This window comes from Eulemur rufifrons, chromosome 7, assembly GCF_041146395.1.
Source record: "Eulemur rufifrons isolate Redbay chromosome 7, OSU_ERuf_1, whole genome shotgun sequence".
Lineage (NCBI taxonomy): Eukaryota > Metazoa > Chordata > Mammalia > Primates > Lemuridae > Eulemur > Eulemur rufifrons.
Window position 1 is genome coordinate 281681913 of NC_090989.1, and position 23695 is coordinate 281705607.

General features: G+C 41.2%; 1 protein-coding gene across 3 annotated transcripts in view; it reads left to right on the forward strand.

Moving 5' to 3' along the window:
* The window catches only part of NUP214 (nucleoporin 214), an 89151-nt gene that overhangs the window by 56168 nt on the left and 9288 nt on the right, over positions 1-23695 (forward strand). For all 3 annotated transcript variants that reach the window (XM_069476971.1, XM_069476972.1, XM_069476973.1), the window contains exons 28-31: positions 2022-2083; positions 5120-6958; positions 8762-8832; positions 17327-17483. In XM_069476971.1, coding sequence (XP_069333072.1) covers positions 2022-2083; positions 5120-6958; positions 8762-8832; positions 17327-17483 — 2129 coding nt within the window. The remainder of the gene's footprint in view (positions 1-2021; positions 2084-5119; positions 6959-8761; positions 8833-17326; positions 17484-23695) is intronic.

Consider the following 23695-nt stretch of genomic DNA (forward strand, 5'->3'; position numbering starts at 1 on the left):
TACTGTACTGAGAGTTGAATATACTGAACTTCTTAGAGAATGTAACAAAAGACTGTAGCTGCTTGAAATTTTGGTTTCATATAGATACGATGGCACTTGTAAAGTTGAGTCATTTTAAAAATGAAAGAATCTTCTACGTCTCATTGCTACATAAGTCTTTGTTAACCTTGGAGTGAGGGTGCCTGCTCTGTGTTATTTACAGACGCTCATGCTGAAACCTGTGTGAGCTGCCGCAGCATTGCTCTTGCACAGTGGAGTTAGACTCTGTAGCTGAGATCAAAACCTGTCAAAAGATTTTTTGTGATTGAAGTGTTGTGCATTCATTTCCATTAGAAAAGCCTCTTAAACTCCTTCAGTTTATGCCTTTGTAACTGAAATCATGTTAAGTGAAGTCTCTTCTTCCTAATGTCAATATGTTTCTTGAGTGTCTGTCCTTCAGCCTGATGTGTTAAGAGCAAAGAGGGTCTTAGAATATAGTTTGAGGGGGAATGTTATATATTATATGTATTTTTTTCTTTTCTTTTCTTTTTTTAGAGTTAGGGTCTCGCTCTGTTGCCTGCTTCCCAATTGTACAGATTTTATTTTACTTACTTACTTTGAGACAGAGTCTCTGTCACCCAGGCCGGGGTACTGTGGTGTGATATTAGCTCACTATAACCTCAAACTCCTGGGCTCACGCCATCCTCCTGCTTCAGCCTCCTGAATAACTGGGACTATGGGTGCGCCACCATGCTCAGCTAATTTATTTTTATTTTTTGTAAAGGGGCAGGGGCCTCACTATGTTGCCCGGACTGGTTTCAAACTCCTGGCCTTAATCAGTCATCCCACCCCAGCCTCCCAGAGTTCCAGGATGAGCCATTGCGGCGAGCTGTATTTTTTCTTTATTGTAAATCATTATATTTTGTACTTCCCAAAGGTTATTTGGAGGAAATTTTAAAGAGGAGTTCAATGCCAAGAACTGTTGCATCCTTTATTCTTCTTCCTTTTTTTAAAGCTGGAAAATTTTAGGTTATTGAGTCAATGGCTTGCCTCTATTAGGTAAAATTTCTTTTATTTATTTATTATTTTTTAATAGCCCTTCATCAGTCAACTTGATAGGTAAAATTTCTTCACCGAGGCTGAGACCTACTAATAAAGGGTTTATGTGCTTGTGTGTGTGTGTTTTTTTAATATGATAAAATGTTTAGCACATCTTCCAGATGGTCTTTGTCCATTTGAGGAAGGCAATGATGGATAAAAAATAATCTAAATTCTTACATTATTTACTACATTTGATGTGCTTGGTTTTTTACATTTTAAAACTCTGTTTAGTTTAAAATCTGCTATGTGAGCTTTTATCACAGTGAATGCTCTATTCTGGTTCATACTTGTCCTGAGTTTTCTTCTTTGGCTGTGGTGTCATTACTTACAGTGTAAAGAAAATGTACAGAAAGGAGAGAGGAGATGGTACAGAAGGAGTCAGAAAGTTTTTGGACCGTATTTTCCCAGCCCAGAATTCAGAGCTCTGTCAAAATGACAGGGACAGGGGCTTCTATTTTATTCTATTCATCATCTGCCCTAGCAGTGCAGGGCTGTCCAACATGCTCCTTGATCTTGGGCTGGGTTACGAGAGGCTCTGCCTAATTCAGTTGCCTCTGTCTTGCCAGAGCTGCCTTACCTTCACTCTGCAGGCCATCTGCTCTGGCCACCGTTACCACATGCACGGGCCTCGTACATTTCTACTACTGCAACTTTGCTTTGCTTGGAATAAGTCCCCACCCAAACCTCTACCGTGGAAAGCCCAACCATCTCTCCAAGACTTTTCAGCTGCTACTCTCGTCTTACCTCGCCCACAACCGCTTAGGGATCTTGGAGTGGCTTTACTGCTTCTGAGATACATGCTTTGAGTCTAATGTTTATCTTCTAGATTGTAAATTCCTTGAGAGTAGTTTGTATGAGTGCATTATAAAAGGGAATATTATAAAAGCCAATATTGTACCTTACGTTTGTTCCTTTTTAACTTCCCTTTTTCCACTCATTAGGACTGGCTTTAATTTTGGGATAATCACACCAACCCCGTCTTCCAGTTTCACTACCACACAAGGTACAGTCTCTGTTGTATAGCATTACTTATGTGTTTCCCCTAAACAAGTGCAGGTTATATGTATACAGACATGTTGATGTTTTACTTGCTCCTGAGTCTTGTTTATAGTATCTGCAGTAAAGTTTGGTGTTGATAATGTGGATTAGAAGTAGGCTCAATAACCCCCATAATATGCTGAAATAAAAAAAAAAGAAGAAAGAAATAGGCTCAGTTTAAGAAACTGATCTGAAAGATTTCAGTCTGTTTTCATGATTAAGAACAAGGGATTTGCTTCTGTAAAAATCAAGGCTGAAATCAACATTTAATATTCAAATGTTAACATGTGAATTAAAATTTCTTTCTCTACATTTTCCATCTGTAATTAAAATTTTATCAATTTGTTGGGTGATTCTGTAGGGTAAGGTAGACGTAATACTGTAGAAATAAAAGACCAAATTCATTGTTTTTCCTTGGTAACATATCTGCAAACACACTGGTCCCAGCCATGTAGTTACAAATCCATCAGTTAGCATGTTTTTAATGTTTAAAAGAATTTGAAGACCTATAAAGAAACCAAATCTATTGGTTAAGTGCCTTCCAGTTATCAGTTTAAGTTACTAGATTTATTTTTCTTTTATTTTAAAAAGAAAGTTTTAATTAGAAAAGTGGTGTTGTGCTTTTTTGTTTAGTTTTTTGTTTTTTGTTGTTGTTTTTTTTTTTTTTTGACAGAGTCTCACTCTTGCCCGGGCTAGAGTGCCGTGGCGTCAGCCTAGCTCACAGCAACCTCAAACTCCTGGGCTCAAGCAATCCTCTTGCCTCAGCCTCCCGAGTGGCTGGAGACTATAGGCATGTGCCACCATGCCCGCCTAATTTTTTATATATATATATATATATATATATATATTTTTTTTTTTTTTTTTTTTAGTTGTCTAGCTAATTTCTTTTTATTTTTTATTTTTATTTTTTTTAGTAGAGACAGGATCTCGCTCTTGCTCAGGCTGGTCTCAAACTCCTGAGCTCAACTGATCCTCCCGCCTCAGCCTCTCAGAGTGCTAGGATTATAGGGTGAGCCACTATGCCTAGCCTTGTTTTGGTTTTTGAGACAGGGTCTTGTTCTGTTGCCCAGGTTTAGAGTGCAATGGTGTCATCATAGCTCACTGCAACTTCAGACTCCTAGGCACAAGTGATCGTCCTGCCCCAGCCTCCTGAGGCGCTGGGACTGTAGGCATACACCACCATGCCTGGCTAATTTTTTTATTTTTTGTAGAAACAGGGTCTCACTATGTTGCCCAGGCTGGTCTCAAACTCCTGACTTCAAGCTATCCTCCTACCTCAGCCTTCCAAAGTGCTAGAATTACAGGCATGAGCCACTGCACTCACCCCAGTGTTCTTTTTGAGCAAAATATGGAGATATTAAAAAGCATAAAGGAGTTTAGAATCCCACATTGTACCCCTTGATAATAACTATTGCAGTTCTATTATATTTACTTCTAGAGATTTTGTCTTCTACTTTTTTTCATTAACACAATCTCTTATGAATTTTCCAATATTATGGAGAATCTTATAAATGTAATTTTTAATGGCTTCATAATTCTGTCTTGCAGATACACCGTAATTTTTTTAACCATTCACCTATTGGACATTTCAGTTATTTCCATGTTTTCCGTATTATAAATAAAACAGTGACCATCTGTCATTTATTCACTCAACAAATATTTTTTTAATACTTTCTACATGCCTACCCATGTGATAGAATTTTCTCAGTGGAAATGGGATTTCCTGACGTCTAGAGGGAGCTTAGGGAGCTGGAAGCATAGCAGCCTTCCTATGCCTGGTCTGAACGTGGCACATAAAGGGTTGGCGGCTTCATTCCTTTTTCTCTCGAACAGTAATTCTTAAAACTTTTTTTTTTATCCTTTGCCAAGTTAGATGTGGCAGAATAACCCTCAAGGCCCACCTCCTTTCCATTCTTACTTTCTAGAGAAAAGAGAACTCAGTGTTTGGAGAGGAACAAAATAATTGTCAAAAATCATAAGGAAAATAAAATGGGAATAAAAAACAATCATAATTATACGTAAACATTATAAATAATATGAGAATAGACAACAATCCCAAACCATAAACAACTCTACAACACGAGCGGTACAAAGAGTGCATTCTGGAGATTATAGGTAGTAGGGGCTTTGCAGTGTTCCCAAGAGTATGTGATAGCCAGGTTTCTTAAAACAATATGGAGTTAGAAGTGATAGTAGACATTTGCAATAGGCTAATTTTAGTTTATGAATATCATATTTTTGTTACTCTTATTTACTGACCACTGTTGTTTGACAAGGCCTTTTTGTGAGTGCTTTACCTGTATGTCATTTGATCTTTTTAACAGCTCTATGAGTATAGGCATTATAATTATCTAGCTTTTCCAAATGGGGAAGGTGAGGCCCAGAGAAGTAAAGTAACCTTTCTGGAGTTGCACAGCCATCAAGTGGCAAAAGTACTAGTTCCAGAGTCCGTATTCTTGACCACTAAGCTATGCTGCCTCTGTAAAATAGCCTACTTAGTAGAGCATTTAGCAAGTAGCCATTAATTGTATGTAAAAATGATTATCTGTGGATTAACACTTTATTTGCCAAACAAAAAATAAAGAAAGAACTTCCATTTTGAATCAAATCCTAGTCTGACAGGAGATCTGTCAGCTAGCACTGTGCTGAAGATGTTATTGAAGAAAGCACACAGATAGTCATTGGAATATAAGGGAAGATGCCTTTTTATTTCTGTTTTGGGATAATACATTAATTTCATGTATTCTAGATGTCATATATTTGTTGTGATTTAATGGTCATAAAAAGAATATTTGTTCCTTTCACTTCTGTGAGATGACTTAGAGCTAACATTCCTATGGAGAAGCATTCATTCTGTCCTCTCCAAAGAAAACTTCTGCTACAGCAGGCTGTTCCCACTCTTCAGAGGGGAGAGCTGTGGCTTAGAAATCCAGTCAGTGGAACTGTGATAGGTCCTGTTTTGCTAAGTCCAACCCATCTCCTAATTTCTTTTTCTTACTAGGGGCAACACCGTCCACTAAAGAGTCAAACCAGCTCGACACATTCTCGTTTGGCGTGGGAGGCAAACCTTTTTATGAGACCATTCCTGAGAGCTCCCCCACCTCAGGAGTCACGCTGGCATCCAGCCTCACAGGAGCTGCCGTTGCCTCTCCGGGTGAGGCTGCTCCATCTAGCAGCAGACCTGCGGCACCTTCTGGAATTGCTCTTTCCACCGCCTCTAGCAAGCTGGAAACTCCACCATCCAAATTGGGAGAGCTTCTGTTTCCAAGTTCTTTGGCTGGAGAGACTCTAGGAAGTTTCTCAGGCCTGCGGGTTGGCCAAGCAGATGATTCTACAAAGCCAGCTAGTAAGACTTCGTCCACAAGCCTAACTAGTGCCCAGCCCACCAAGACGTCAAACGTGCCCTCAGGGTTTAGTTTTACTGCCCCTCCAGCGTTAGGGAAGCATGTGGAACCCCCTGTGACTTCTGTCACCACCACCACCACGGTAGCACCACCAGCAGTCTCAAACACAAGCACCGGCAGTTCCTCGACTAGTGTGTTTGGCAGTCTGCCACTCACCAGTGCGGGGCCCACTGGGGGGATAATCAGTTTTGGTGGGACATCTCTAAGTGGTGGCAAGTCGAGTTTTTCATTTGGAAGCCAGCAGACCAGTAGCATAGTGCCCCCATCTGCCCCACCATCAACTACAACTGCCAGTTCCACTCCCCTTCCAACGCCATTTCCCACGTTGTCGTTCGGTAGCCTCCTGAGTCCAGCATCTACTCCGTCCCTGCCTGTGTCCTCTGGTAAAAGCACAGAGGCAGCTGCATCATTGGCTTTGCCTGAGAAGCCAGGCAACAGTGAGGGCTCAGCATCAGCAACCTCTCTTCTAGGGCATCAGCCGTCAGCCCAGCCTCCCCAGGCTCCTCTGCAAACTTCGGACTCTGTTAAAAAAGAACCTGTTCTTTCCCAGCCTTTAGTCAGCAATCCGGGCACTGCAGCATCTGGTACCAGTCTCATAGCACCTCCTGCAGAGGCCACTCCAGCAGCTACTGGGGCCCCTGATGTCAGGACAGAGGCAGTATCTTCTGCTTCCACCTTCTCAGTGTCTGGACAGACTGCTGTCACAGCAGCTCCCGTCTCAAGTGCAGGCGCTGTGACCATCGAAACATCCAATGCCCCCGCAAGCTCCAGCACTGCTTCCAGTATTGCTCCCAGCCCAGCTACAGAGGCAGCAGTGTTTGGGACTGTCACTTCTGGCTCATCGGTCTTTACTCAGCCACCTGCTGCCAGTTCTAGCTCAGCTTTCAGCCAGCTCACCAACAACACAGCCACTACCCCCTCTGCCACCCCTGTGTTTGGGCAGGTGTCAGCCAGCACCGCACCAAGCGTGTTTGGGCAGCAGACAGGCAGCGTAGCCAGCACGGGAACCGCCACACCACAGGTCAGCAGCTCAGGGTTTGGCAGTCCAGCTTTTGGCGCCTCAGCCCCAGGGGTCTTTGGACAGACGACATTTGGGCAGGCCCCGGCCTTTGGGCAGTCAACAAGCAGCCCTGCAGGTGGCTTCTCCTTCAGTCAGCCTGGGTTCAGTTCCGTGCCTGTCTTCGGTCAGTCCGTTTCCTCCACCCCCACATCCACCAGTGGGAATGTCTTCGGTGCCTCTTCAAGTACCAGTAGCTCTGGTTCGTTCTCATTTGGACAGTCTTCTGCCAACGCAGGAGGGGGGCTGTTTGGCCAAAGCAACCCTCCTGCTTTTGGCCAGAGTCCCGGCTTTGGGCAGGGAGGCTCAGTATTTGGTGGTGCCTCGGCCACCACCACCACAGCAGCATCCTCTGGGTTTAGCTTTTGTCAAGCTTCAGGTAAGAATTTATGGAAACTTTTTACTTGTTCCCTCTGTGTTGTTTAAAACATTTGCAACAAACCTGCATTACTTTTGTAATTAAAAGAAGGAAAGGGAAAAACAAAGAATAACCTGTAAGGGAGCTTGGAGCACATGTGGTCTCAAGAATTTCTTTGGCCTAATTGGCTGGATCTATTCTAGCTCAGTGCAGTTCCAGTTATGCTTCTTAGCAAGTTGTCCGCTCTGCTAGCCACCAGAATGCCAATTTCATGGGGAAAAGCAAGGTTCTTTAGTTTAAGGTCATGGCAAGTAATTTAATTTCTCATAAATAAGAAATGTTCAACTTGCAAGATGCTTTAGAGATCATTATGTCCAAAGCTTCAAGCCTCAAGGAGACTGATCCAATGTCAGATAGCACTGATATTGGGGTCAAAAGAAGAATGCAAGTGTCCTAAGGGTAGTTCACTGCCCTGCCGATATTTTCTGTTTCCTCTGACACCACCTTTCTTACTGGAATGGCGGATACTGACATTTGAGGACTTGGGTTTTTTCCCTATTTTCGATGTTGTGATTTTTTTCAAAATTTTTAAAATTTTACTATTTTTTGACAGTTGAAACTTAATCCTTAACTATTGTATGTCCAATTTCAGCACTGCTTTTATTTCTTATAATAGACGGGACAATTTGAAAATCTTTTCTAAGATTTGCTTTCCAATGGCTATCTTATGAAAGGCAATTCTTTCCCAGTTAGGCTCTGGGGGCGGAAAACAAGGATCAGTGATTTCTGGTGAGCAAGATTAGTAGTAACTGCAGGCTCATTTCTTCAATGATAATTTATTTGAAAATGGCTCATAATTTATCAGAAAAGGAATGTCTTCCTTCCTTCCTGTTCACCTACACGGACACTGTGGTGAAAAGACAGTCACAGTTTTGATATCCACCTGATGCCCTGTGCGGAGGCCAGTTGGCCTCTCCGAATGACGGGCAATGTACTGACTTGGTCCAGAGAGCAGGCAGGGAGGAGGCCCTGTGAGTCTTAAAGGACAGTAGGATATTTAACACGGTCTCCACCTCTACTGCATCATTTGTTCTGCAGTCAGAGCTTGAGAATACCTCATGTGCAGGCATGACCAAACTATTCGGAATCCCTAAAGAAATCTTCTTTCGTTTAACAACTGTGTAGAAAGGTACCTGAGCTGTGTAGTGCAGCCCTGGTTGAGGAATTGAGATTTGCCCAGGGCCACCTACCTAACTGGTGACAGAAATGAGTATGGAGCTCCTGCCTGCTCACTTCTTGTCTAGTGTTCTTCTGTTATTGTAATATGTATAGTTCTGCCTGATTTTCCCAGGCCTTGTTCAGCCCAGCACCTCAACCATGTTATGCCATCTGGAAGAAAGGTAAACTACCTTGAAAGAATCTTTCATTTGAGATTCATAAGAAACCAGGGAATAGAAATATACACAATAGTGAATCAGTCATTGGAGAGAATTCCTGGTGGTGGCAAAAAGTCTGGAGAAAAGTCACTCTGAAAGTACACCGTCTTATAGCCCTGTCACCTGGGATTTAGTAAAGAGAAGGATTCTTTCCTTGGGACTTTGGAATTTATACTATTATAAAATGTTAGCAGTGAAAAAAGGTCTTAAAATATTTACTCAGAATTTTCTCCATTTTCTAGATGGGGAAACAGATTTTATTCATAAGTTGATTTGTGGGATATCTCAGCATACCTAAATGCCATTAAAAAAAAAAAAACAACAACATTTTGATGTTGAAAAAAAAGATTTGTCCAAATTGAGCTTTTGTTTTCTTTGTATGTTATAGGTTTTGGGTCTAGTAATACTGCTTCTGTGTTTGGTCAAGCAGCCAGTACTGGTGGAACAGTCTTTGGCCAGGTAAGTATGTGTTTGTCTGTATTCATGTCCCGCATATCAAACCCATCCAGTTTTCACCGCTGTAATACAATCGTCCATGTTATATCTCCAAGCCTAGCAAACAGCCATCTGTGGTTCTGAGGCTGCACTCTGTTCAGCTGCTTGGGGATGCAGAAGTGTCAGCTCTGATAAGAGAATCACTAGAATTTTGATCCTTATTTGATAGTCCTCTGGGAAAGTACTTTAAAAGCACATTGCCTGATTTCTGTCAGTTGGCCTGTTCTGTTAGGCCAAGGGTTGGCAACTACAGTCCATGGGCTAAATATTCCCCTCAGCCTTGTTTTTTTGTTTTTTGTTTTTTTTTCTAATTCTTGAGCTAAGAATGATTTTTATATTTTTAATGGTTTTAAAAAAATAAAATGGAAGAAGAAGAATATGTAACAGAGACCATGATGTGCAGCCCCTGTGCTAATCTATATGTAGTCCAGTGACTCCTCTTGGTGAACTGAGCTGTTCCACTTTGTACAGCTTGCAGTTATCTGTGTACCAGGCATAGCACAAAGTGCTTAATACAAATTAATTCACATGATCCTCACAGCACCTCTGTAAGGTAGATGCTGTTATCCCCATTTGAGAGATGAGGACACTGAAGGCCCAGAGAAGTTAAATTGACTGTTTCATCACATACCAGGTGCTTTGAGATCATACTAACCTCCTAAGGAGCCCTTCTGAAGAAAGAATTCTCTCATGTATTGGAAATGGTTGTGACTTTCCAAAGGTGGAAGCAGTATTAGTCTAGCAGTTAATAAAGTGCCAGGCATAATTTATGATTTTTATACATCTTCAGTAGGAGATTTTCTTTATCTCCATTTTTGTTTGAAGATGGACTCCACCCTAGTCAATGGTCTTTCTTTTTTTTTGTTTGTTTGTTTGTTTGTTTTTTTTTTTTTTTGAGACAGAGTGTCGCTTTGTTGCCCAGGCTAGAGTGAGTGCCGTGGCGTCAGCCTAGCTCACAGCAACCTCAAACGCCTGGGCTTAAGCAATCCTACTGCCTCAGCCTCCCGAGTAGCTGGGACTACAGGCATGCGCCACCATGCCCGGCTGATTTTTTTTTTCTATATATATTTTAGTTGGCCAGATAATTTCTTTCTATTTTTAGTAGAGACGAGGTCTCGCTCATTGCTCTGGCTGGTCTTGAACTCCTGACCTCGAGCGATCCACCCGCCTCAGCCTCCCAGAGTGCTAGGATTACAGGCGTGAGCCACCGCGCCCGGCCAATGGTCTTTCTTAAAAGAGAGAAATAAAACCTCTGATTTCCAGTTTCTTGTAATGTAGGACTACATTATTCAAACTGAGTTCTCTACTGAAAACTGCCAAAAATGGTAGATACAACATAGAAACCATGTTTTTAAAAGCACTGGTAAACTGACAAGGTATTTTGCCAAACCAAATTAAAAGGAATATGGGAGCCTAGAAAAGTAAAGTAGTGCACAGAAGCTACTTTCACCCTGACAGCATTTACTAATCAAAGAAAATTTGAATTTTCTATTTAAAAACCCCAAGGGTAAAGAGACAAAAATCACTAAGATATGGACACAGTAGAGACCTTCCTCACCGTAAGCTGGAACTCCAGATTCCCAGGTCTCAGCCCATGACTGTGGCCTGACGTGGTTCTAGCATGGTGCCTCCATGTGTGGCAGAAGCAGCGCACAGACTCCCTCTGAATAAAAGGAACTTTAGGCCTTAGATTATTCTTACAATTTTTAAAAACATTGATTCCCACACCTAAATTAGTCACACAAGGAAATAAGGAACTATGAGCAAGAGCCGGAATAAATCAGAAATACCTTTGCAAAGACTACCTATAAATCAACTATGTTTTACATGTTTAAAAGAAATAAAAAACAAACTTGAAAATACCATTAAGGAGTAGGAAATAAGAAGTGTCATAGCAGCTTTGAGAAAGAAACAAATAGAATTTCTATAAAAATGCAATAATTAAAATTTAAAATTCAGTGAATCTATTTTGAGCAGATTAGACCCAGCTGAAAACAGTAGTAGTTTACTAGATGGGGTGAGATAGTGAATGTTCAGGCTTTGAGGGCTATAGGCCATCTGTCACAGCCACTAATCTCTGCCACCAAGTGCAAAAGCAGCTATAGACAATATGTAAATGAGCATGATTATGTTCCAGTTGAGCTTTATTTACAAAAACAGGTAGTGGCCTGGATTTGACCTCTGAGCTATAGTTTGGTGACCCTTGAACTAGAAGGTAGATTAAATTAAGTTATCTGGATGCATCATGGAGAGCAAAAAAGATGGAAAATACAAAAGAGAACAAAAATCCTTCAGGAGAACATCTAACATACATTTAATCAGAGTCCCAGAAGGAGAAGAGAGAGAGAATGTGTGGCAATATTAGAGAAAAAGACAGATTTCCAAAACTAATGGATAATAGCAACTCACAGGTTCAGGAGCCCAGTAAGTGCCACACAGAATGCAGTAACATTAAAGGAAATTGATTCTGAGACCCAGCCTACTGAAACTGCAGAACAACAGAGATAAAGTATTTAAAGCAACTAGAGAAAAAAGACAGGTTACCTTCTAAGTAGCCATAGTCGGACTGACTGCTAACTTCCTAGCACTGACTATGAAAGCCAGAATGCGGTCTGTCTACCTAGAATTTCTAAAGCCAGCAAAAGTATCTTTAGAGAATGAAGTGAAATCAAGACTTTTCTTTCAGATAAACAGATACCGAGAGAATTTATGTCTAGCAGACCTGAAGGAAATTCTAAGGGACATTTCTCAGGCAGAAGAAAAATTTGACTTCATTAAAATTACAGCCTTTTTAATTTTTAGGGTAAAACAAGCCATGAAATAGGAAAATTGTAGCCTGTATAACCAAAAGATTAATTGTATTCAGAGTATGTAAGGTATTTCTACAAATCAAAAAGAAAAAAAGACAACTACACCTAAATTAAATTAAAACGGCTGACAGTGCCAAGTGTTACTGAGGAAAAGAGCAACTGGAAACTCTCATATATTGCCAGTGGGAGTATAAATTCATATCAACCACTTTGAAAAACCATGTGGCAGTATCAAAATTTAATACACAAAATCCCTATTGACCCAGCAAATTCTATATATATAATGAACAGAATATATAACGAACAGAAATGAGTGCTTTTGCTTATCAAAAGATATGGATAAGAGTGTCCATAGTAGGCCAGGCACAGTGGCTCACACCTGTAATCCCAGGACTTTGAGAGGCCCAGGTGGGAGGATCGCTTGAACTCAGGAGTTCAAGACAAGCCTGGGCAATGTAGTGAGATCCTGTCTCTACAAAAAATGAAAAATTAGCCGGGTGTGGTGGTGAGCACCTGTAGTCCTAGCTACTCTGGAGACTGAGACAGGAGGATTGCCTCAGCCCTGGAGCTTGAGGTTGCAGTGAGCTATGATGATGCCATTGCACTTTAGCCCAGGCGACAGAGCAAGACCCTGTCAAGTAAATAAATAACAAACAAGCAAACCAGTATTAGCAAGGATATGGAGGAACTGGAACCCTCGTACATTGCTGGTGGGAATGTGCAATTGTGCAGCTGCTGTAGTTTGGTGGTTCCTCAAAAAGCTAAACATAGTACTCCTACCACATGACCCAGCAGTTCTTCTATTCCAAGGTATTAATAGAATACACAAGGGAATTGAAGAAAGGAACTGGAACAGATACTTGTATGCCAGTGTTTATTGCAGCATTATTCACATAGCCAAAAAGATTGGAAATAACTCAAGTGTCAACAGATAAACAAAATGATATATGCAGTCAATGGAATATTTCTCAACCATCAAAAGGGATGAAGTTCTGATTCGTGCTACACATGGATGAAGTTTGAAAACAGTATGCTAAGTGAAATAAGCCACAAAAAGACAAATATTATATTAAATGATTCCACTCATATGAAATATCTAGAATAGACAAATTCATAAAGACGGAAAGTAGATTAGAGGTTATCAGGGACTGAGAGGAGGAGGGAATGGGGAGTTATTGCTTAAGGGTTACAGAATTTCACTTTGGGGTGATGAAAATTTTAGAAATAGATGGTGATGGTTGCACAACATTGCAAGTGTAATGCTACTGAATTGTACACTTAAAAATGGTTAAAACGGCAAGTTTTATGTTACATGTATTTTACTATAATTTTTAAAAATTGATAGTGACATACCAAAAATCATTGAGTAGGTTCTCAGAGTGAAGATCAAAAAAGAAAAAAAAAAAAAAAACCATTGAGTTTTATACTTTGAATCAGTGAATTGTATGGTACATGAATTATATATATCCCAATAAAGCTGTTCTTAAAAAATCAGATTGGGGTTCTGAAAGACTTGCAAGTGCAACAGTAATTTGTTTGGCATAAATATTCTGCTACTCACTCCCCTGCTTTTGCTAGCGAAAAAAAAGTAAAACTAAAAAGCAGAATTTACACAGTCTTCCATTCTCCTGTGGCCTGGAACTGTTGGGTCTAAAGGTGATGCTGCAGCCCAGCTGCCTCCTGACTCCAAGCTCAGACACTTATCTGACAAATAACTTAAACTCTAACCAGAGAGACTGTTGGGCTAACCAGTAGTGAGCTCAGTCTTACCTCTGTGACTCGGTTCCAGATCAACCCATAGTGAAATCTGAATAATTACCTCCTCACTGTAGTCTACAGATAAAAGAGAGCTCTCACTCTCTAGAAAAACATTGTTCTTCAATTACCACTGTTATTGTATACATAAAGTCTAGTAAGTCCCACCCCAAAATTATGAAACATACAAAGCAACCAAAAAGGGGGGGACCCACAATTTAAAAATTAGCAAAAATCAACCTATGGATGACCCAGATATTTGAGCTAGAGACAAAGACTTTAAATAACTATTGTGCTCAAGGATTTACAGGAAAATATTAAAAGAATGGTTGAATAAGGAATCTCAGCAGAAAAATGGAATTTTAAAAAATAAAGTCTTGATCTGTATTTAATGTTTAAATTTAGTATGTGAAATAAAAAATGATTAGAAAGGCTTAGCAGCAGAGTGAATACTACAGAAGAATAGTGAACTTGAGGACATTTAAATAGAAATTATTCAAAATCAAGGTCAGAGAGACTAGAAAAAAATTGGACAAGGCATTAGTGATCTGTGCTGCAGTATCAGGCAGTCCAACATATGTGTAATCAGAGTCCTGGAAGGAGAGGCGGCAGAAAGGGGTAGAATAAATTTAACAAAAGAAGTACAAAACTTAAGCAATGTCTAGCTGACCAGTAGGACTGGCACCGAAAAAAAAGACGAAGATAACTTCATGAATACTATAAAATGTTGAAAAGAAATTAAGATCTAAGTAAATGGAAAGCCATCCTATGTTCATGGATCAGAAGATTTAATGTTCTGTTAGGGTAGCAATACATAGCTCATAAATTGTAGAACCAAGACGGAAACCAAAATCTGTCCAAATTAATTTAATAATTCATGCAGAAATTAGTGGTGAGTAAGACAAAAGTGGCCGTGCTCACAGAGCTTCCATTTGATGAAGGGGATCAGTCTTTGATTTCAGAGAGTGTTAAATACTGTGAAGAAATAAAGCTTGTAATAGAAATCAGGGAAGTTGGTTTAGGTTAGATGGTCAGGAAATGGCTCTCTGAAGAAGTCTCATGAATGTCTCTCTTTTCTTTTTACATTTTGTTTGTTTGAATCAGGACCAGATAAGAGCCACACATTGAGATTGCTTGATTGGTCTCTTAAGTCCCTTTATCTATAGATTTCCCTCTCATGTTTCTCCTTTTTTTATTTTTCCTCATAGTTCAGTTGTTGAACAAAGCTGGTCATTTGTCCTGTGGAGTTTCCCATGATCTCGTTGCTGACTACATCCTTGTGGTGTACCTTCAAAGTTAACTTGGTCCTTGGTCCCCTTTTACTTCCCGTGAAGTATTTGGCTTAATGAGAGTCAAGTTTGATTTTTTTGGCAATATCATGAGGCTGGATCTTGAACACTTACTTCTTATTCAGTGATATTAAGGAATTATTAAATTTTTCTGTTGTAATGGTGTTGTGGTTATAGTTTTATAGATTTATACTGGAAAATCAGTACGTGAAATGATAAGATGTCTGAGATTTGCTTCATTCTAATAAAGCATGAGAGGAATTAGAGCAAAGGTAAAACCCGATTGCTATGAGCTGGTCGTTGTTAAAGCTGGCAGAGGGGTGTGTGGAGGGTTCATTATACTATTCTGTCTCCTTTTTGTACATATTTGAGATTTTCCATGATTTTAAGTTTTAAAACTTATTATATATTGCAGTTAAATTGAATGGAATTCTCACCCATTTATGAGGATGCAGTAACTATCAATTCATATTTACTTCAGTGAAGTATATTAATTATCTACTCCATTTCTATGGGTAGTCTTTATCAAATCATGTTATTAAAATTAAGCTGAGCCATCTGAAATTGCTGTTTTTTTGTAGGGCAGAATGTTCATATATTGGCAGTTTCCTGTGTTTCAGCCTGACACATGGAAGTCAGCCAAACAATCTGATCCCTTCTATGTACAAGCATCAGTTGTCATGTCTCTCTTCCTTTCAGTGACAGTTTACTACTTATCAAAGCCTATAGTTTTATGATGGGATTGGATTCCTACCTGTTACTCATTATTAAATGGTTGTAGTAAACTGTTATTGTGGGTTTTTTTAAAGAAATGGAATAAAAAGGTAGACTAGCAAGTACATTAAGTACATTGCCTTAAGGCAAAAAAAATAAGCTTGCTGTGTTCAAGGCAAAAACAGACTGTACTGAGTGAGGGAGAGGATGATAAAAGATGATGTGAGAGAGACAGGGGCAGATCCTATAGGGTCTTTTAGAATTTGTAAAAAGAGGTGAAGGGATCTCACTGCCATTTCAAGCACCTACTCTAGCTGCTGTGTGAACAGAGACTGTAGTGGAAGCAGAGACCAGTTAAGTAGTTGCATAGTTGGCCTGGTGCGGTGGCTCACGCCTATAATCCTAGCACTCTGGGAGGCCGAGGCAGGAGGATAGCTTGAGCTCAGGAGTTTGAGACCAGCCTGAGCAAGAGTGAGACCCCATCTCTACTAAAAATAGAAAGAAATTAGCCAAACAACTAAAAATAGAAAAAATTAGCCGGGCATGGTGGCACATGTCTGTAGTCCCAGCTACCCAGGAGGCTGAGGCAGGAGGATCGCTTGAGCCCAGGAGTTTGAGGTTGCTGTGAGCTAGGCTGACGTCACAGCACTCTAGTCCAGGCACCAGAGTGAGACTCTGTCTCAAAAAAAAAAAAAGTAGTTGCATAGTCCAGGCAAAGGGTTGAATTTAGGTGGCTTAGACCAGACTGAGAGGAGGGGAAGTGATGGGGGCATGTTTTGAAAGTGGCCCACTGGAGGCTTGACTTTTGTGAAGATTAAATGATTACTTAGAAAGTACTTAGAAAAGTGCGTAGCACATACAAAGTGCTTGATCGTTGGTTCATTATTAAAATACTGAACAGGAACCTTTTTTGATCATGTATTCTATTTCAGGCACTGTTCTAAAGAGTGTTATGTTTCTTACTCATTTAATTCACTCACCATTTTGAAGTGGGTAATTTATTATCCCCATTTTACAGAAGAGGACTGACACCACCACTCTGCTCCCCGTTTAAAGGGGGCTCCTGGAAGTTCCTGTGCACAGCAACCCGTTTCTAAAGCCTGTCTTTATTCTGCATTATCAGCCAAGGAGATAACACACTTAGCTAATGTGAATGGCCCCTCAAATATAGAACTGGTTTAGTTTCCAAACAGAAATCAAGTGTCTGGTGCCTGATACAGCTTTGAGTCAGCATCTGCCCCTAAGTTAGCAGCATCCTCTGAGCATAAGATTTACGAACTTGGACAGAATTCAGCTGTGGTCATCATTTCAACAGTGGAGCTAATTTAAGCTTATTTCTGCAGCACTGGGAAAGTCATTATGAAATAAAAGTGCTCAAATTGAGAGAAAGACAATATAAATCACTTATCTGTTGCTGATGGGTTCAGCCAAACACTGGAGGAATCAGAATAAGTGGTGCTCATAGTAGCCTCTAAATGTTTCTAAACTTTTCTGTTTGGTGGATCTCTTGTGGGGTTGGTTTCCTGCTCCTGGCATTTTGTCAGAAACTTCAGGCAGCAGGGCAGATAAGCATTGCAAGTTCCCAAGAGTTTCCGTAGTGTAGTGGTTATCACGTTCGCCTCACAAGCATTATAAGTTCCCACCTACCATAAATCACATTTTCAGAGAACTGCAAACATAGAGTAGCTTGAGAACTTCTGATTTGTAGGAAATCCCTGTCCAGAGTCCAGCTGCTTCTGTGGTCATTAGAGCATCCATACCAGAACTAATCAGAATTCTCTTATATTTTCCATTTGTACCAGCTGTGAGCACCTCCTGCCCACGGATGTGGCCTGCCATTTTCCGATGACCTCTTATCCTATCTTACTTCCTGCCCCTTTTGTTTTTCAGCAGTCGTCCTCTTCCAGCGGTAGCGTGTTTGGGTCTGGAAACACTGGAAGAGGGGGAGGTTTCTTCAGTGGCCTTGGAGGGAAACCCAGCCAGGATGCAGCCAACAAAAACCCATTCAGCTCGGCCAGCGGGGGCTTTGGATCCACAGCCACCCCAAGTAAGTTAAGAAGAGTTTTCCCAGTCCCTCAGTCAGTCCCCTAATGCCATTGTCATCCTCATGGTGTTATCAAAGCTTCAGTGACAAATATCAAAAGGAAGAAAAAAAGGTCTAGAAGCCCCATTTAAAATATCTACCCCACAGCAGTGTGATCTGTTTTTGTTTTTTTATTTTTCGTTTTTTAATGAGATGCCCTGTGCAGCCACGAAAAGACATCAGAGCTGCAGGGAGAGGATCTGTGTGCTGAGCTACTCCCTCTTCTCTCCCAAGGCCCAAATTGCTATTTCTTAGTCTTGAAATGACTCAAAGTGAATGCAGGCAGATATGCATAAATGAGCAGCAGCAAACAAGCTGAGGATACTGGGAGGAAGAGCACGTGGACTTTCATTTGGGTAGTGCCGTCTTTGAATTTGCTTTAAAATTCAGCTCCTGTGGAGAAACATCACCCAAAAGTTGAAGGTTTTAGTATTTCTCATCTTTTAATTTTGGTTTTATTTTCATCTGAAACTATATCTGCTAGCACTTTCTTCTCCAGCTAATTTTTAAAATTCTTTGTTGAGACTAAGCATGGTGGCTCACGTCTGTAATCCTAGTACTCTGGGAGGCTGAGGTGGGAGGATTGCTTGAGGACACGAGTTCGAGACCAGCCTGGGCAATAGTGAGACTCCATCTATACAGAACATTTAAAACTTAGCCAGGTATGGTGGTGCATGCCTGTAATCCCGGCTACTCAGGAGTCTGAGGCAGGAGGATCTCTTGAGCCCAGGAGTTTGAGGTTGCAGTGACCTATGATGACGCCACTGCATTCTTAGCCCTGTCTCAAAAAAATATTAATAGAATTCTTTGTTGAGCTGTCTATTCATGGTTGGAAATGAAAGAAATTTATTTAAATCTTTAAAAAAAAAATCTTGTTGCTGATGGGGGCTGAGATTGGAAGTTGGGAACCGCCCTCTTTGTCTCAGCTCCTCTCATTTAATGTGCTACACATGAAGCTTCTCTCATCTGTTGTGCTGTGTGAGATCTTCCTGAATCGTGAGCTAATGTTCTGCAGTCGTGACAGATGTTTCCTTAATATTAATGCCTATGCAGTTAAAAGCAAAACTTTCTATCCTGATTTGCCCTTCTGCATTCATAGATCAAAAACTCGTTATTTTGATGTCACTGTCCACTCCAGTAATATGTAAGGAAAGATTGCTTGTCAAGAGACACATACCTCTTATCTGACAAAATTATAATCAGAAATTTTTGTTCTTCAGCTTTCAGTCTGCAGGAGGGATTTAGAATCCTAGAATGAAGGGATCTTAGAAATCGAGTGTAGTAGTTTAAAAAAAAAAATTTTTTTTTAATGAATTTTTAAGCAGAATCCTGATAAGGAAAATACATACAAGTCGGTTTACATTGAAGCAGGGGTCAGAGCCCCGAGGTGCACATGGTGGGTTTCCCCAGCCATCACCACAGGCCTGGGGGGCTCCGTAGCACATACATTGAAAACATGATCCTTTTATGGCTCTCTCTATTTTGCAATGAAGAAGCAAGTCCAAAATGGTTAGGTGATTTTTTTTTTTAAGTCACAAAGCCAGACAGTTGCAGATCTAGAACTCAGATCATATGTAACATGCTGAAGACAGCATCTGATACAGAATAGGTACGTGATAACATGCTATACTGCAGTTCAAAATTTGGGTTTATCCCAGAGGTAGGTTATCACCTGTTAGATTGTGTTACTAGCCAATTTTGTTAAAACTTTATTGTATCGTATCCCTGTAAATATTCCTTTGCTCCTGGCTGATTTCATCACTAACGCCAGGGCCTTTAACTGTCAAAGAATTGCCTTCTCTCGGTGATCAGCTTGTACCAACTCAGGAGAGCCAGCCAAGCACATCTCTCCCCAACTCCACATCAGTGACTTCATGTTGGGTAGCCCGAAATCAGCCATGGTGGAGTATTTATACCATGGAAATTGGAAAACACTTCAAACCAAGACTCTTCCTCTCCTAGCATATTGGTAAACTTTTATTGGCACACCATTATATGTAATTATTTAATTCTGGCTTAAAATAAACACAGCTATTCTTTATACCAGATACCTGTTTATCTTTATCTCTTGAATGTTGCCTATTAATTGTAAACCAACAATTTACATTTATGCTTAAGGGAAGTTTAAGTGAATTTGAAGGAGTAGAAGAAAGACAACATTATTTTATTTTTAAAAACTAAAATGTATGATTTGATAGTGAAAAGGATAGAAATTTCTTTAACTCTGAGGACCAAGTACAGGAAAAGAGGCAGGAACAATGGAGGAGGAGGAGCTAGAAGGCATCTGGGGAAAGGCATTGTCCTCGCCACAGTGCTAATCATGGTTCCTGCAAAATCACCAGTGACAGCCTCTTTCTCCTTGGGTGACTCTGCAACATTTGATACTCTGAGCACCACTTCTTTTCCTGGGCTGTGTGAATTGACCCTGCCAGTGCCTTCCTGCCATTTAAATGGTTTGTCCCCTGCTCTGCTTTTCTGTCCTCCCGTTTGCTGGGGCTCTGTGCCCCCCACCATCTGGGCGATCACTCTTGTCTCCACACTCCCTCCCTGCCTCCAGGCTCCTCCACTGTGGCCTGGAAATCCATCCCAGATGGAGTATCTTAAAACTGCTTTTATTTTGCCCCTTTCCCTACTCAGAACCCTTTGGCAGCTTCCCACTGACTGTAAGATAAAGTCCAAACCAACTTTAGACTGGAATTCAGGGCCCTCCCCAAAGCACCTTCTGACTTGGATTCAGTTCTCCGGCACATTCCTTCTGCTCTGGCCAGTTGTCTGCTTGCTGTCAGTACGCACACTCCTCACTTCTCCCTGCTTCAGTGCCAGGGTTCACACTGCACCCTCCATCCACTGTCTGAACCTACCCTTCTTTTAGGGATAAATGTGAGACTGCTACTCTGTGCACTTATGCCTCAGGAACAGTCAGGCCCACAGTGATCTCTACGTCTCTGGAAATTCTGCAGCCCTTGGATTCCATTGCTTCACAGGATATCAAGCAGAAGGGAACTAACCTTTATTAATCACCTACTGTGTGCCAGATGCTCCATACATGTGAGGTGATCACTTCTTAAACAGTGCTTTTAGATGTAGCCATCCCCATTTTACTGATAAGGAAATCAGTTCCCAGAGGTGGCACAGCTGCTAAGTGGCATAGCCAGGATATAGTCCAGATGTGTTTCCCAAGCTGTGATGGACAGCTTTCCTCCTGAGACCCTCTCTAGCCTGGCAGTGTAGCAGAACACCTGCCAGCTGTGCCTCATTTGACCACACTTAAGCTCATTCTACATGGGATGGAACAGACTCCACTGCAGACAGTTGTCTCAGCCACAGATTGAGTGAACCAGCAGTTCCCTTTGTGACATTTATGCTACAGGCTGTCTGATCCTGAAGCATCTGTCTTTAACCTTGAGAAGTCATGAGAACTATGGCAATGACCGAGAAAGACAAGCTGAGAACACCATTGCTTGAAGTTGGCACTTTCTGCATCCGGAAGCTCAAACCTTGCAAGGGTTTCTTCTCTCTGTCATCCCCAGACACCCTACCGAAGATAACCTGTTAACCTTTGGGGTCTTTTAAAATTTAGCACCACTGTGAATTGTTACCCATAAGGACCTGTTGCTTCCTTGAGTCTTGTCCTGAGGACAGTTTAGAGTCACTTTTTGTTTGGGAGCCTGAAACATACATTTGTGTCAGGAGATGAAGAAGCCATTTGAAGATCATCTTTTGGACCCACAAAGCTCCCTCAGAACTATTCTGTAAGAAAATGTCTTGGAAAATATCCTGGACAAGGGCTTCTCGAGAGTCCCCTTCAGAGTGTGCATTGAATTCTTAGTGACTTTTGAACTGTAAAATGACATAGGACCTGGCATCTGTGATACTCTTTATATTGAATTTAATTGATACCTAGTTTATGTCAAGTATAATTTAACAGGCCCTGATGATGGATTATGCTAGTGTTTTTGCCAAATAAGAGACCGAAGATCCATGTTGTGCTAGTAGGGTAGAAGCCAAGAGCAGATGCCAGTTTTACCTGTACTTGTCACCCCCAAGGTGTCAGTCACCAGATGGCCTTATAAAGACAAACCTGACTTTCTCACTGGCTAGTTTATTCACAAGTGAAGAAGAATCTTGTACAATGAAATATTTTTCCATCAACCAATATATTCTGTTATTTACCATCTTTGCGGAAGCTAGAGACTGTGTTATTTTGGAGCCATTGGGAGAAAACCAAGAAACACATTGTTGACCGTAGAAACAGAGAGAAGCAGACATCATCTTATGCCACTTTGTTTCAGAGCAGCTTGAATGAATGTTTCAACATGTAGAACTCTTTTTGAGACTGCCAATGACAGCAATTACAGCTTTAGTGATAAAATTCTTGGGGTGTTTGCAAAATGAAAAGGATTTCATTTTCTACTGCTGACCTGCTGTGTGTCTTACGATATCGAACATGATTGAGATATGGAAGGAGGGTTGAAGGAACAGAGAAGAGTCTACCACATGCCATGGTGGGTTCTCTACATGCGTTATCTCATCTTCCCAGCAGCCTTGCATAGTCAGAGTTGCTGTCCCTGTTTTACGTGTGAGGAAACTAGGACTTAGGAAGCTCAAGTACCGGCCCAAGGTCACACAGCTATTAGGTAATCTAATCTAGGTATGACTGCAAACCTCATGCTTGTTCTATAATATGCTATGAATATCTTAAAGACAAAGGATTCTTTTTTTTTTTTTTTTTTTTTTTTTTGAGACAGAGTCTCACTCTGTTGCCCGGGCTAGAGTACCGTGGCGTCAGCCCAGCTCACAGCAACCTCGAACTCCTGGGCTCAAGCAATCCTCCTGCCTGAGCCTCCTGAGTGGCTAGGACTACAGGCATGCCGCCACCATGCCCAGCTAATTTTTTCTATGTATTTTTAGTTGTCCTGCTAATTTCTTTCTATTTTTTTAGTAGAGACAGAGTGTCACTCTTGCTCGGGCTGGTCTCGAACTCCCGAGCTCAAACGATCCGCCTGCCTCGGCCTCCCAGAGTGCTAGGATTACAGGTGTGAGCCACCTCGCCCAGCCTAAAGACAAAAGATTCTTAAAGAGAAAAAGAGTGAAAAGCCCAAGGACTTATAAATGACCTCTGACTTCTCAGGAATTTAAGTCTTGTTCATTGTCCCAGTAAAATCATTCCACTTCTCATTTCATATGGTTGCAACCAAATTTCCCCAGGAGGAGATCCAGCCCCAAATCTTGCACCTGAATTTGTTTGCTATTTGAAAATTTGCTTTGCTAGCAGTAACAAAGTGAGAAAATTGTAGCCCTCTGTTCTTGAAATACTAAGCAGAAGGAATGGCTAAGAAGCCTGTTTTTTGTCTCCAGTGTCAAAAGTGTCAAATGTACTGCCATTGAAGGAATCACATGTAACCCTGGGCTAGCCCATTAAGGAAAAGATCAGACTGCTCACGAGGGCGTTTTGTGGGCTCTACCAGGGGTCGATAACCCTGTGGTACCAAATGTGAGGATGATGTAAAGGGATTTCTTAACCACCCCAGCTGTCAGTGCCTGACATGCTCCACATATGGGGCCGTAGCCAGGCTCTCAAAGTGTTAGCAGTGGTTTTACAGAGCAGTGACCAGGATGTGGTAGGCTGTCTCTGATATTATGTTACTGGTGCCTAGAAATTTGAGGTGGCTGGATCCCTGAAGTAAGGCCACTTGCTTCCTGGATTGTGGATCAGGAGCACTGCAACTAGAAGTATTAGCTGTGCTGAATCTCCCATTGGGGTGGGTTGGCAGCAGAGCAGATGAGAGATGTGGAGGATGGACAGGTTAGTGGGGCACCATCCCTTCCAACAGCTCGACTTTGAAGAGTGGCTTTGAGTGTTCCCTTCCACTCCTCTCCTTTTACCACGAGCGCCTGATTGGCTTGGGGAGAGAATGGTCTTGCATAGATATTTATACTTCCCACTTGGTGACATGGTCAACTCTCCATTACCCACCCAGCAATTACCCAGAGCATACATGTTGCCTCCTATTTATGCTTGTGTCTTTGAGCATGCACCCCATTTCAGGATAGTTTCTCCCTGCCTTGTTGTGGGTAGAAACTAATTTTAATAAAACACCCATCCAGACAAGGTGGGGAAATATAAGTTATTCTTCCTCTTCCCATGCCCCTCAAAAAAAGTGTTTTAAAAATCC